Source organism: Beta vulgaris, chromosome 7 (genome assembly GCF_026745355.1).
Source record: "Beta vulgaris subsp. vulgaris cultivar EL10 chromosome 7, EL10.2, whole genome shotgun sequence".
Classification (NCBI taxonomy): domain Eukaryota; kingdom Viridiplantae; phylum Streptophyta; class Magnoliopsida; order Caryophyllales; family Amaranthaceae; genus Beta; species Beta vulgaris.
The window spans coordinates 17,382,457-17,398,614 of NC_079208.1; the positions used below are offsets into that span (position 1 = coordinate 17,382,457).

The 16,158-nt window shown below is 32.4% G+C and overlaps 1 protein-coding gene across 1 annotated transcript; it reads right to left on the minus strand.

Moving 5' to 3' along the window:
* Positions 1-7,791: 7,791 nt before the first annotated feature.
* On the minus strand, positions 7,792-11,574 carry LOC130589480 (uncharacterized). The gene is made up of 6 exons (XM_057390749.1): positions 11,393-11,574; positions 11,184-11,288; positions 10,445-10,840; positions 9,456-10,026; positions 8,942-9,290; positions 7,792-8,837 (listed from the first exon to the last, which is right to left on the minus strand). Exons 1-6 carry the CDS (start codon positions 11,572-11,574, stop codon positions 7,792-7,794), a joined length of 2,649 nt encoding a protein of 882 aa, XP_057246732.1.
* Positions 11,575-16,158: the final 4,584 nt, after the last annotated feature.

Below are 16,158 nucleotides of genomic sequence, written 5' to 3' on the forward strand. Positions count from 1 at the left end.
TAGTTACTTAGAACGTGGGATTAAAACATGAGTTAGTGGTAAAAATATTATCCATGATGTTTCTTAATAGAGGAACACGTTCCTTTTTTACACCCTTGATCTTTGTTAAACGTGGGTAATGGAAAGCAGTAAATGAAAATTTTGATTTAAAAAATATTTTAATTAATAAAAATGAAATAAAATCCTTTTACCATAATTTTATCTTAAAAAAATAATTTCCTTAAAATTGAAAAGGATTTTTGTTATCTTATAAAAATAAATCTTTTACTTAAAAGGAATTTCCTTAAAATCAGACTTTTACTAATTAAAGAACGGTTACCTATCATCTATGCATAAAACATTCAAGCGTCATATTTTAACCGTTGTACTGCTTCAACCTTTATCTAGTTCCTTTTAAAAGTTAGTTCCTTTAACTTAATATGACAATGCAAGTTCGTGTGTTCCTCACAAAGGAACATACACTTATTCTCTTTTTAAATTGCCACAGTTCCTTACCAATTCTTACTCATTCCTTTACATTGGAACTTAGAAACATAAAGTCTGGCTTTGGTCTTCTTTCGCCATCACTTCTCCAGTACCAATTCCTTGAGCATCTTCACTTAGTCTTCAAAACAAACTCGATTTCTTCTTTGACTTAGTATTCTCTCTTCTCCTTTCATTAATACCTTGTAAAATTTATTCACTTAACAGCTTGTTAGTTCAATATTTAGTTTGTATCTTTGTCATCATCAAAACCAGGGTTCAACAATTATCATTAAGGCAATTGCGATTCAAAGGCAAAATTATGCAAGGTTTAGTTTTCCTTTAAAATACTCGAGTCCTCTCTCGAATGGTACTCAAGAATAATCGCTTAATTAATTAATTAAATCCTCTCTCGAATAGTCTTTAGTCAATTGATTAAGAGATCCAATAAGTACGAAAAACCCCTAATAAAATGATCTAGGGTAAACATGATTGATGGAAAATTAATATAATAGGAATAATCAATTATGAATATATAAACTATAAGATTTATAACTTTGAAGGAATAGAGAATAACAATGAAAATAATGAAGAAAAAATAAAAACTTCCAATCAAATTAATCAAAGGTACCTTGAAGATGTAGAAATCAACAAACTTTTAATATAAAAATTCAAACAAAGCTTCAATATGTTTATTTCTAAGAGAAACCCTAATAAACTCTCTAATAATGTCTAGGAATAAAGCATAGTTAAAGAATAAAACATTCATACTAATTAGATACCTTTCAATTTTTAACGGAACATAAATGTCGCAGGTGCACCGCACAAACAGGTGCGAGAGCACCAAACACACTGATCTCGAAGTGTAAAAATCCGTCGAAAGGTATGGGCGCACCTTAGTAAGTGGTGCTAGCGCACAAATTATTCTGCTTTGGTCGGACAGTTTAACTTAAAACGCGCATAACTCGTTCGTTTTAGATCCAAATTAAGCTTAGGATTAGTTGTTGGAAAGCTATCATCGAAACGAACTTTCAACTCCTACTAGAATTAGTTTCACTCGATATGTGGTTTGGAAGTTATTTCCATTTGAATTTCCCCATATAAGATTTTTTATCGTACTATGTGCTCCTTTGTGCGAGCGGACATGGGTAATGGTGCGAGCGCCACCATTCCTTAACGTGTGCTCTAAATTCATCGCGTCCCTTGCCGACTTCACAACTCATAGCTGTGTTAGATAGTCCTATTCTATATTAAGAACATGACAAAATAGGGTAAAATAAATACTAGAAATTCGGTCAAAAATAATGACTGAAAATCTAACAAAATATCACTACGATCAAGAATGATTAAGTGAATGGAATTAAAGGGGAGAAAGAGAAGAAAGAGGGAAAAAAGGGAGACATAAGATCAAAATGAGCTAAAAAGGGTCCATAAAGTGCATTAGAATCGCACTTATCAGGCAATGAGAGGTGCTGGGCCAAACGATATAACTGATCTAATTTGGGCCCTAACCGGATTAGTTCTTGTGTGTCAGATGGATTTATGTCCATTAGTGAAAAACACACACACACAACATTCTTTGCCCTCGGTCAAACACCAAACAAAAATCTTAATCCCCAATGATTTTTGCCTCAAGCACAAACACAAACTCCCATTCAAATTTCTTTCCAGAAATGGACTCCACATAACGACTCGGCCCAACAACCCATGTCGATGAGATGAAAGCCTAGTCAGTGTGTCCTTCTTTGCAGGCTATGCCATCTTCCCTGAACCCTCTTATTCTATTGAGTCGATAACAACTTAGCAATGATGTAGGTCGTGGTATGTGGACCAAATTTCCTTTAGTTCAATTTCGGGACTTTGTGACTCATTTGGTCTATGCAGAAACTCCATCTCTTTCTACTCAGTCTCCACATTCTCCTTTAGGTACTCCTTATCCTCTAACACACTATATAAATTAAGAATTTTTTAAATAAATGATCATAAGTATATTGCAGCTATTATTCAGGTAATGATCCCCGGTCTTTTAAGGAGGCCATGAAAGATGATGGCTGAAAAGCAACCACTCAAGAGGAGATGCATGCCTTGCAAGACAATGGTACGTGGACCCTATAGTCACTTCCACTTGAAAACATGCCTGAGTAGTCAGTGGGTCAACTTGACCAAATATTTATCCAATGGAGATGCTGAGCGGCTTAAGTCGCACTTGGTTGTTTTAGATAATCATTAATAAGCATGTATTATAATTGAAATGGAACTTTTCCCTTAGTTGCAAAGATGACCAGTGTTTGTGCTTTTCTTGTTTTATTGCTTTCAAGAATTAGGGGTGTCATCAAATAGATGTCCACAATGCCTTTTTTACGTGGCGATCTTGAGGATGAGGTATATATGAAGTTCAATCCTGGCTCTGAGTGTTCAAATCCTAACTTGGTCTATAGGTTGTGCAAGTTCTTGAACGGGTTGAAACAAGCTTCGAGATATTGGTTTGCCAAATTAGTAACGACTTTGTAAGGGTATGGTTTCTTACAATATTATTCTAATTACTCTCTGGTTACCTTCACGAGAGGTACTATGTAGATCAATATGTTGGTCTATGTTAATGATTTGATTATATTATGGGAATGATTCCCCTCCACTATGTACTTTCAGACCTTATCTTCACGATTGTTTCAAAATGAAAGATCTTGGCTCCTTGTAATATTTTTATGGCATTGAGCTGGCACAAAGTTCATCTATCATATTTTTATGTCAGCCCAAGTATACTATTTATATCATATCTGAAGCAGGCCTATTGAGGGTAAACCCTAGTGACTTCCCAATCGAGCAAAATCACAAACTCACTTTTTGCCCATGGCGAGCTTCTTGTGAACCTGGAAGCCTTATAATTAGTGGGTCGCCTCATTTACTTGGTCATGACAACAAGCCTGGATTTGGCATACTTAGTATACTCTCACAGTTCATCATGACGTCCGTGATTCAACATTGGGAAGCCGCATTACGTATTATTTGCTCCTTAAAAGGCACGCCAGGCCAATGTGTCTAGTTGTGTGCTGATAGTCATTTATCCCTATAAATTCGGTGTGATTTGGTTAAACAACTTACCCCATTACTCGTAGATAATTGACATGATGGCTTGTGTTTCTTGGTCAATCACCTATTTTGTGGAATACAAAGAGACAACATATAATGTCTCGTTCCTCCGCAGAGGCGGAATACCGCTCCATGGTGGCCATTACTTGTGAGCTTTAATGGTTGAAGGGGTTTGTTATTGAGCCTAGGCAAGCACCACCCTAAAGCTATTTCACTCTTTTATGCTTGTTAGTTGATCCTTCATATGGTCAAGAATCCAATTTTTCATGAATGCACCAAACCAGCGAGGTGGAATGTCATTTTGTTCACCATCATATGCTTCAACAACGACATTGTAATCCCCCATAATTTTAAAGGATTTTATAAATATATTTTGGTATTTATATATTTATATTTAAAACATAATCTAGTTTTAAAATGATTTGACTATTTAAAAAGGTTGACTATTTTAAAAGTCAAATGAAATTATTTTAATGAGTTAAGAAAGTTGAAAATATTATAATTAAGCATGCTTTGATAAAAGTTTTAAATACTAATTTATATTGGAAAAGAAGTCTAATGGACTTGAGAAACCTAAAATCCTAAAAGGATAAGGGAAAAAGAGTCATATTGATGATTAAAGTTCCAAATTATTTATCTTATTCATCATCAATTTTCATTAAACCTTATCTCTTTTTCCTAAGCCCAGAAAGGAAGCCCTTTATAAGTATCCTAAGTATCCAATTATTTTACCCCACACAAGAATTATTTTCTCTCTCCTCACCTTCAATTCTCACGACCCTCTCTCCTCCCTCTCGATTTTTCTCTCTCCTCTTCCCACGTTCCTTTTCGTTTTTTCTTTCAAACCTTATCTTCTTGTTCAAGTAATGTTTCTTCTTCAACAAGAAACATCACAAAATCTGTAAAATCGCCAAGGAATACCACCGTCTGCTGCTGCCGTGCTTCCTTATTTCCGGCGGGTCCCTTGCTCCTCTTGTTGGTTGTTTTCTTTTCTTCTTCCTCAAGATTCCATTAAAGACTATGCTTTTATACTTTCTGTCAATGTTGATCATGATTACTAGTTTTAGTTTACTGTTTTAATAAGTAATCTTGATTCATATATATTTTACATTATAAGAATAAAAATTCAGATTTGTTTATTATAGTTAGATTGTAGTTTTAATCTTTAAAGCATGGATTTTTAGGATTTTAATTACTAGAAAACCATAGTAGCATATTAAATACTATGAGATTGATTTTGATTATGATTTTAAACATGTTTATATATATTTAAAGAAGGTTTAGTGATTTTTAAAGTTGCTGGAATTTCAGAAAGGTTTTTATTGATGGAGTTTTAAGAATTTTAATTACTAGTATGGTAGTACTATGCTAGGAATTAAAAGTAATTGAGGTTTTGATATTAAAATCAGCTTTTGAATATATTTAAAGAGGATTTTAAATATTTTAGAGTTGCTGTATTTTTATTTAGAAGTATATATTGATTTTAGTTTACATTGATTTCTAGGCGGAGAATATTTCGTAGGAGACTTTTAAGGCGTTACAAGTGGCCTCCATACTAGTTTACACAAGGTACGTACATACCTATGTGCTATAGTTATGTGATATAGTATCATGATTTAAGAAGGAAAAGTTATAGTATCATGTATAGGAACTTATAAGTTCATATGTGATTTCTAGTATGATTGAATTTTACATGTTTTATGCCTGTGTGCAAGCATATTAATTATGAGTTTGATTATGAGTTAAAGATTGTCATGTTTGTATGAAATTATTGATGCAAGCATGTGGATGGGAACTTTATTTATTAATTCACATGGGAGAATTAATATATTATTGAGATTGAAGCATGTGTATTCATGTGTTCCCTTATATTACTATTTTCACTATCTTATGAGAATTGTGGGCCTTATTTGGTAAGTTGATAAATTACGCCTATGTAAAGGTAAGTTGGATTGTTGGCTTGGTTCAACAATTATGATGGATTGGATTAAAATAAAATAATCTTGGGTTGTAAGTTGTGATCACTTATTAAATCCTAAGATAAAAGAAGTTTAGTTGTGAATATTTGATTATTATTTATGTGTTGCTTATATGTGTGTGTCATAACAAGTAATAATTGGTAATTAACGTAAAGTGTGACGAGAATAGTTGTAGACTTTAGACTTATGCACGTCTAGAGTTGGACATTGGGAGTTGGAGTTATGGTGAGCGTGCCATGGCTTTTCTAGAAATGGATTGACCACCATCCCTCTTTTATTTCAAAGGTTCCTCGATATCGCAGGTCATTCTGAAATACATTCTGGAATATGGAGTCGCTCCCGTATTTCGTCTTCTTAATGAAGGCATTGTTGGTAGGACAGCTCGGTCCAATAACTATTCCATTTGAATAATAAAAAGATGTTTAGAGTTTAGTTCAATAAAAGTTGTCTGCAGAATGTTATATGATTATATTATCATTTATCCTTGCATGTTATTATTAGTATCATGTTAGGAATGCTGATGTTTTAGTATGTAGTACTCAGCTTTGCTGATTACATGCTTTGTTTGTGTGTGTGATCATGGCTTTGCCTTATTGATCCTGTGATGATCCATTTCGGTGAGCAGATTCAGTATAGCATTGACATTACAGGTTCGCAGATGTGCATCATTGGGAATCTGGAGTGGAGAGAATGTGTAACTAGTATATTTTATTTTCTGCAGTTATAAGAACATATTTTATTAAGTTTGTTTGAGTAGACTCATTTAGATTGTTTGAATTCTAAGTACTTATTCATTTGTTTATTTATTTATTTATTTATAATAAAGTTTTAAGATTAGTAAATTGTTTTTCGCTGCAAAATTCTGAATAAGCCGATATGTTATCACACGGGAGATAATGCTTTGGTAATTCTCTAAGTTTAATATTATAAAGGTATTTATGAAAAGAGAGAATTATCGGGGTGTTACAAACACAATCGACATATGATTCTACAAAGGCACTTAGCAAGCGATTGTTTGATTCTCTTTTGTTCAAGTTAGGAATTTTAAAAATCCATCCTCCAACTTAGGGGTGTTAAGATAATATCTTGGAAGGTTGTTTTTTAAAATCGAGTTTGCTAATATTAGTCTTACCATGTTTCCAACTCTTAAATAGCATATACTTACATTGTGATATTAATAATAACGAGATCAAATGGTCGTGTTTGGTAAAGAGAGCTTTGAACTCATGTTAGAGAATTTGGCTAGTCAATTTTCTAATTTGAGTGTTTGATAAAAGAAGTTTAAGATAGCTAAGTGAGCCTAACAAGCTCTTTTTTGCAAAAGATGGGAGGAAAAGCTTTTTACGTTAGAGGTTGGGGATGAGTAAGCTAAGTTACATTAATATTGTAAAGCTCTTGAAAATTATATTTATAAACAATAAAATATATAATAACGAATTATGTCCATATCTTTGTTTGTCATTTTATACAATCCAACTAGTTTTAGGACCCGTGCATAACGCACGGGTGTATTTATAGCTTTATAACATAAGTAAATGAAGTCACATAATAAAGACGAAACAAATTATAAAATTTCACGAATTCTACATGTCATTTGGTAATGAGCAGAAAGTACAAATAAAAAAAAAGCGTTTAACTCAAACTAAATGTTTGCAAACACTTCCTAGTAAACTACATTTGTTGTAGTTGTACGCACACCGTGTTCTTTATCAAAGGGGAGGATCTTGAGACCTTTTTTGCTCGTAACTCTGGACACGGCAACATAAAATTGACCATGGCTGAAAACAGGTCTTGGGATATACAGACCTACATGGGACAATGATTGTCCTTGACTTTTATTTATAGTCATAGCAAAACAAACCATTAAAGGAAACTGACGTCTCTGAAATCTGATAGGAAATTTAGTCGAGTCAGACGGGATGAGTGTCATTATTGGGATAAAAACCATTGCTCCGACATTACTTCCAGAAATAACAGTTGCTTCAATAACACGATTGCCTAAATGTTTAACGACTAACCTCGTGCATGCCATTACATAACCCAGATGTTTGATCAATATTCCTTAGCAGCATAAGTGGAGCACCAACCTTTAATCGTATGCTATGATTCGGGAGACCAGAGCATCTTATCATATTGAGGAATTCAGTGGAGTACATGAAAACTCCGAAGTTACCCTCCTCTTTGCTTATAGCGTCCGAACTCAAATACACTTTCTCTTCTCTGTGAATGGTAGATAGAACATGATCATTGACTATCTCGACTATCTCATTCGTAGGGGCCAAATTGCTCTTTCTTGGAAATATTTAGCTTCCCAAATATGTTCATGTAGGTTTGGATAAGTGCTATCAACAATTGCTGAAATTGGATCGAGGCCTAGATCTATAAGAATATCTTTTGCAACCTCAATTAAGGCTTCTCCATCATTAGGACCTCCGGCCGCACCGTCTCCTACGCTTAGTATCCACTCCGAAAATTCTCGCAGTTCATCAGCAGAAGATTTAGAAGAACCTGATTGAAGTCTCATATTGCGAGTAAGTGTTAGGACCTTACACGAATCCCAAAAGTAAGACGAATTAACGGTAGCAAACACGATATCTTGCCTCGTTCCCTTTGGTACAACTGGTAATATCTGACGTAGATCACCACCAAACACCATAACTTTACACCCAAACGGTCGATGCATGTTTCTCCTATCAACTAACCTCATTATGTCCCTCAAACTTCTATCAAGTGCTTCGAAACAGTACTTATGAATCATGGGCGCTTCATCCCATATAATAAGTTTTGTCTTGATGAGAAGATCAGCTAAATCCGACCCAGGACGAATTCCGGCACATGTAGAATTCTCAGTTACATTCAAAGGGATACCAAATCTCGAAAGCGACGTTCTTCCCCGTGGAAGGAGGAGAGAAGCAATTCCACTCGAAGCTACAGGCAATACAATTTCGCCCATCTTCCTTACTGCGGCACATAATGTCTTCCAGACATATGTTTTTCCGGTACCTCCGTAGTCGTAGACGAAAAACACACCTCCTTCTTGACTCGACACAGCATCCATTACTCTGCGATAAATGATGGACTGCTCATCAGTTAGACCCTTAAACAATTTATCGTGTTCCAACGTTATTTCCTCTATGTCGTAAGAAAGCTCATCTGCAATAAGCTTGTTTTGTCCTTCAAACATGATTAGTTCATCCGGAAATGGTATCTCACTAAATCTACGCAAGCTGTTGCCATTACTTTGGAGCATGGTTTCAATCTCCACCAACGCAAACGCTTCGATTTGATCGTCTGTTAACTGTAGGTCTGCGAAAACATAAATTAAAATTACACAGCAACAACGTATACTAAATATGCACATTTCTTAAGAATATATATTAACTATTTCAGGTATGTTGGTAGTTGTGTACCTTTATTTCTCTGAATATTGCGCTGCTTGTACAAAATGTCATCAGATAGTAACTTCCAAGTCTTATGCCAAACATCCTCCGGCTTCGACATACTCCCGGATAACAGTAACATGGAGAACGAATGTCTTAGGTAGTGCCCTGATTCTCTAAAACTCGCTTCCGTGATCGCGTAAACATATTCCTCATCATCATCAAGTAATCCTCTTGCATAGCAAGCTTCCTTGAAGGTAGGATACACTACATCATCAACCGTTCTAATGTCTTCATAGCACGTCGCTCCTTTAACAAAGTTTAGCAACGTCCTAAGATAGAACTTCTCACCAGATCCGGCAATACGTGGTAGATGCACCTATTGCAAAGCCTTTATTTCTTGGTGTCCATCCCTCAACGCCTGCTTGCAAACAAATTTTGTAGGAAACTCCACATAACTAATCGCCCTGGCTTCTTCATATTTCTCATTACACTTCATCCAAGATAGGAATTTCGTATTGTCGATATGGGGCCTGTCTAGTACGGATTCTACATCAGCATGGTCATTAAACAAAACAGTTTGCTCTCCTGGTAGATGGAAACTTAGCCTCTCCACAGCAGGAGTTCGATAATGGATGTTGAATCCAAAAATCCTCCAAATTACCTCGCAAGCCGAAATGTATCGACAATCATAGGACATCTTTATCTCATCGATTTCTTTCCCTTCACCTTCTTTCTGTTTATCTTGGTATGTCGTAGCAGTAACCCTATCATGCCCCTTGTTTATATATTTGAACAGATACTTAATTGATCTTGACTGGTTACACCACTCAACATTAATATGTGCTCGATATTTACGTAGCAATTCAGCATTATATGGAACAACATACCTATTGTCAAGATGAACTCCACCCTTATCAACTGTAGATCCGTTATCTCTTCGCCTGTAAACGGGATATCCTTCATCATCCACTTTAGTCGAATCAATAAACCTCTTTGGAAAATGCTTACTGCATTGCTTGTCAACCATACACGGTGCATTTGTGTTTGCTGTACCACACATGGACCGTGCATCATGAACTCGGTGACAGCTTGATATAATTCTGGATCTTGACCTTCATCGGGAAACTCGGCAGAAATAATCTTATCAATATCTGAGGCTACGGGGTACTTGTCTTGTAGATGCATGAACAACAAAATATGCGCATGCGGCAAACCACGCTTTTGGAATTCTACTGTATATACCACTGAAAATTGCAAATACAACAAAGTAAGGTTTAATAGTCATATTATAGACAAAACATAACTATACCAGATTGAGGTAGTTCGGAATATATAATAATAATAATAATAATAATAATAATAATAATAATAATAATAATAATAATAATAATAATAATAATAATAATAATAATAATAATAATAATAATAATAATAATATAAGTAAGGAATATGTGTTACATACCAGCCCTAACACTGCCAAATATTTTCTCTTACCAGTTGGTCTAGTTTCATCTTAAAAACTCGGCATACGATGTCCGGCTATCTTCTGGCCTGAGTCCCCTTTTCCTTACAAATCTAGTGATCTCTGGCCACTTAGGATTACACGTAAATGTTATGAATAAATCCGGATAACCGTACCATCTACAAATAGCCATCGCATCCTGATAGTTTTCTCTCATATAGCTATGCCCTCCGGTGAATGAAGCCGGCAATACTATACGACTTCCAGTTGAAGCTCCTTCCGTTTCTCCTCTTTCGACAGCCCCTCTTAAATTCTTCACATTCACGGCTCTAAGGCTCTGTTGGTTGTGTCTAAGAAAAGACAACCTTACAGCTTCAATCATTTTGTAGGCATCTACTAAAAATTGTTGTAACAACCTGCAAGATAACCGTATGGTGGCCGCTTCTAAAGCTCGATCTTGTATCCTATATGCAAAGAACTCACGCATAGTGAGTTTAAATCTTTTTCTCGTCGAACCGTCGGTCGGAGTCTTATCTCTATGCATAATATCTGTTCTAAATCCATCTTCTCCATATGAAAATAAAAGCGGATATTGCATTGCCAGATAAGAAGGATGAAGCTCGAAAATTTGCTGTCACTTTCCACTCTTTGTTTCTATAATTATATCTCTTTTATCAGCACTGTCAATATCTTTAACAATAAGCACAGCAACTTTTGATGCCGTTGGCAAAATTGTAAGTTCTTCCATTGGTCTCTCGTTTTCCAATAAGCCTTAATTTCAAAGTATCACACGTGTCAGATGCAAACCTATCCCTTGCCATTCTGAAAGTTTTAGCTAAAGGGTTATTTTGATCTATCATATCTTGTAATTGTGTGACTAAGCGATCCTCGAACTTGTCGGATTTATTTGAACTGTGAAGACATTTATAAGCGAAATTGTTAATATGAAAAACAAAAATATTCAACTATAACAAATAAGCACAACTTGGTATGTAAAACCAACAATAACGTTGTACCTTGCAGCAGTTTTTCTATTTCTAACTTCATCCTCCGTATCGTATATGTAAAGTTGAGAAATCTTAGGACGTGCACCATTAGGAGGCAACAAACTACCTATCAAGTGATGATTCTGTCCTCCAATTTTGTAATTATACGGACCTCGTCCTCGAGTTGTAGGGGCAATAATTCTTCCGCCCATGGATGTAAATGAATACATCATATTATATCCTCGTATGTTTTCAAGAAAGTGATTGCTTCTATTATGTTTCTTCTTTAATAGGTCGTCAATAAGTTTTGGTGGATCTTTCAGTAGAGGTAGTTGAACCTTCCCTTGCATGCAACATAATGAGAAGGTTGGCTTCTTTGTCTTGTTTTTTTATTTACCCTCTCATCAAACCACATTTCAGCCTCACAAAACTCACATACATATGTAGGGTCTCCTATATCCGAATAGCTATCTATTTAACAAAAAACAAAATGAATTAGTAAATTTAAATCACATTATACAGCTTCAAGCTGCACATTTTAATTTCAAATTTGATAGCATGTGCATATACGCACCTGTAACGATCTCCATAGCAGCTACGACATTGTCATTATTGTCATGTGTAACGCACTCATCTTGAATAGTAGCATCTGATTGAGCACAATTAGATGATGCAATATTTTTATCTTTATGAACGTCATATTCAATAATACGTGTTAGATATGATAGAAAATGAATATAAAAATCCCTACATCAAAATACGAATACTTTAATATAAACATAATACCATTTATAATTCTCCGTGTAACTGATCTGAGAATTGTTGAACTTCGAACCACATGTCTCTTAGATCTAACTTGGCTTTGTGACTGTGCCAAATCCAAAATATCTCCTGAAGACATATCACTACCTATAAATGAATTCTTTTTTTAGCCATAATCTTCAACTTGAATATAACATAGAGACCTATATTTTAATGATATATATATATATATATATATATATATATATATATATATATATATATATACTTCGAGTTCTTTTGTCAAGCAATATGAGCTTTCTTTTATTTCTTGCAATTTGTGATGCCGTTTGTTTCTCTAAGACAAATTTTTGTACAAAATGTCAGCATCCAACAATACAGCTTTATATGACAAAAAAGATAAAATAACGTAGCTTATAATATTCAATTCTAAATGTTATTTGAAACAAAGCACAATCGAAGGTAAACTATATATTTAAAATTAATACCGTTAATGGCAACACTTGTAGGGGTATCATTTGAGCTATTTGTATTGCGTGGTGCTTCAACAGACGATAGAGACGATGGTGAATGCAAAGCTATAAAAACAATTTATAAAGTTCTTAATGTTAGTGTGAAAACATTATTCATTTTACCAAATATACGTATTATTTATTTCTTTACCTCTATTCATCGTTGGAGTAGTACACACAGTACTTGAATCATTAGTTATAGTGCTTATTGAAGGTGAATTACAAATGGATTGCTCTGAAGATAATATAAATAATTAAAACAAAGTGTATATGAAGTTAACAATAATATTAGAGGTAATAAGTAAAAACAAAACTGTATACTAAAAACGTATACCATTAGTTGAGTGACAAATAATGTTTTGCCTAAATATAGGTTGTTTAATTCCTATATTACGCCGACACGTTTCACATTTCTGTGATAATATTATTTTTCTTTTGTTCATTGCAGCGCGTTGTTCAATCCCTTTAGACACGCATTCATGTTGAGATAGCGAAGACTCTGCAAAATTGAACATAATAAACATGAGTTATTAAATATACATATCATTGTAATACAGTAAAACAAATAGATAGCAATTATAAATCCATGATATACCTAATTGAAACTAACTTTGATAAATGAAATAAAACATATATATCAGTGTTACATTGGTAGTGGTTATTTATTACATATTTCATAATTTACATTATAATCTTTATTTCCCTTTTTTTGTATTATTTTCTTGACGAACATGGATGCAACTCAATAATAAAAAAGCAATAAATTTTGTATATACATCGTACAAATACAATATATGTATAATATAACGGACACGAATAACTAATAAAATATATCACAATTTATGTATTAAAACATGCAAATCTATATATGGGTGGAAATACAATAAATATGGAATACATTTATTCTTGTAAAAGAGATGTATAATATAACATACACGAATAACTAATAATATATATCAAATCTATGTCGGATTATTTTAATATACACATATAACATAAACCATTTTGTTAGGACCAATATGACTTCTCAATGGATAAACATATATGGCCCAATATATATACTCTTATTAAAAGTGGCCTAACTATTTCCTAACACTATTTTGTTAAGGCAAAATTATCAAGTACAACAAAACATTAATTTGAGTTGACTTACTTTGGGCTTTCATTTTCTTAATCCAACAACAAATATATATGTTGGAACTTTCCAACTTATTTCATTTATCTCAAATGTCTCAAACATCCTTCATTTCTCCATGATTTCTTTCTTCATTTCCACCTTCACTTCTAAAATTTCTCAAACTTTTCTTCTTATACCATTTCTCCTCTTTCATTTTTCAAAGTACTCTCTAGATCTATATACATGATTTCTTCTACCACCTATACATTTCACAAAGTTTAATTATATCTCAAAAATATACAATAATTTTGGCTTTTTTGGAATGTATAATCTTCCAATTTTTATTTTCGACATGATTTAAGTGAAGATTATGATTTGCATGTTGATTCTTTGTCAAAGATTGCAAATTTTCACCAAGAAATACCTCAAATATGGATTGCATGTCATAGATTCAAGATTTTGAGATGGTTTTTTAGTGTTTTATCTACTTTTGTTGCTTATATAAGGTAAGTTTTTTAGTGTTTTACAATAAATAAATTTGTTCAAAATTTATATATATAATAAACATGTCTATTTCTTCATTTGCATGTAACAAATAAAAATCTGTACAAATTTTTTTTAAATAATTCTCTTTCGTAAATTCCTGCCTATTTATTAAATTATAATAATTTATATAAATGTTATATTTATAATAAATAATTTTGTTCGAAATTTATATATATAATAAACATGTCCATTTCTTCATTTGCATGTAATAAATAACAAATAAATAATCTGTACAAATTTTTTATTTCATAATTCCCTTTCGTAAATTTCTGCATATTTATTAAATTATAATAATTTATATAAATGTTATATTTACAATAAATAAATTTGTTCGAAATTTATATACATAATAAACATTTTCATTTCTTCATTTGCATGTAATAAATAACAAATAAATAATCTGTACAAATTTTAATTTTATAATTCCCTTTCGTAAATTCCTGCATATTTATTAAATTATATAAATTTATATAAATATTATATTTACAATAAACAAATATGGTCGAAATTTATATATATAATAAAAATATCCATTTCTTCAATTGCATGTAATAAATAACAAATAAAATTATGTGTGTATATATATATATATATATATATATATATATATATATATATATATATATATATATATATAATCAAACTAATCTGTTTCTTAAAAATTATAAAATCATACGATTTTAATTTGTGGTTAAAAAATATAATTAATTTCGGTATCATACCATTTATAATTAGTTGTTTTTCATTGTATTACATTTGTAGTTTCAATAGCATCCTTATAAAGAATTAAAAACCAAATATATGAGAAATTAGCATGAAAAAATTACTTCTCAATAATATGAAAACCGTGAAGTTAAAATAATAATAAAAAAAAATTGTAACAACCTTATCTTGCAAGTCAAGTATTTCTTTGGCTGTCTTACCAATCAATTTAGATACTTTTTTATCAAACATTAGGAAAGAAGCATCTGCAGTCTTGTCCGATACGATGAATTTTATTTTGAACGTATTGTATTAGTATTATGTGAAACAAAAAGAAACCAAAAAATACGCGTTATATGCTTATTATTCATTACTTTAAAACTAACATAAAATATGTAACGTATTGTTAAATTGTATAATACATCGGGATGGTAGATTTCACAACATGATTGTTCTTCCTACATCGAGTTACATCCCCTTCCTTAACCAATCCACTATTACACCTTTTGCAAGTATCATAGTACCAACTGTATTGAATATCAATATCTTCTATAGTTGCCAAACAAACACATATTCCAGCCTTAAATTCAAATAATAATATTTTCATTTAGTAAACAAAATATAATTTAATTGTTATTATTATACAATTAGTTTAACAAAATAATAAAGTCATTAACCTTATTCATCTCAAGCAAATCGGATACATCCTTGATCGATTCCTCCTTTAAAAAGTCGTTCGTGTCATTAGACGATTGGGTCAACTGTCCACTCTTTTGTTGACTACTTTCTGGGAAGCTACACATTTCGAAAAAAAAATATAAATTAAATTACAATAATCAAGTCATATAATAAAATATTCTATTACTAATTTAATAGTACGCAAAAGAAATGTAAAAGGAAATACAACCTATCCTTGAAGGTGATAATTTCAGGAATATCTTGATTAATGAACAATCGCGACGCATATCGTGAAGTGGACACTCGGATCTCTCCTAAAAAAATGCAATGTTCGAGTGAGAAGCATTAATATTATGAATAATATAAATAATATTATACTAATACTTTTAATATATACTATATAAAATATAGATGTTTTTCATACGAACCGTGAAAATTAGCTATCTTTCCAAATTGAATAATGACAACTATAACACCAT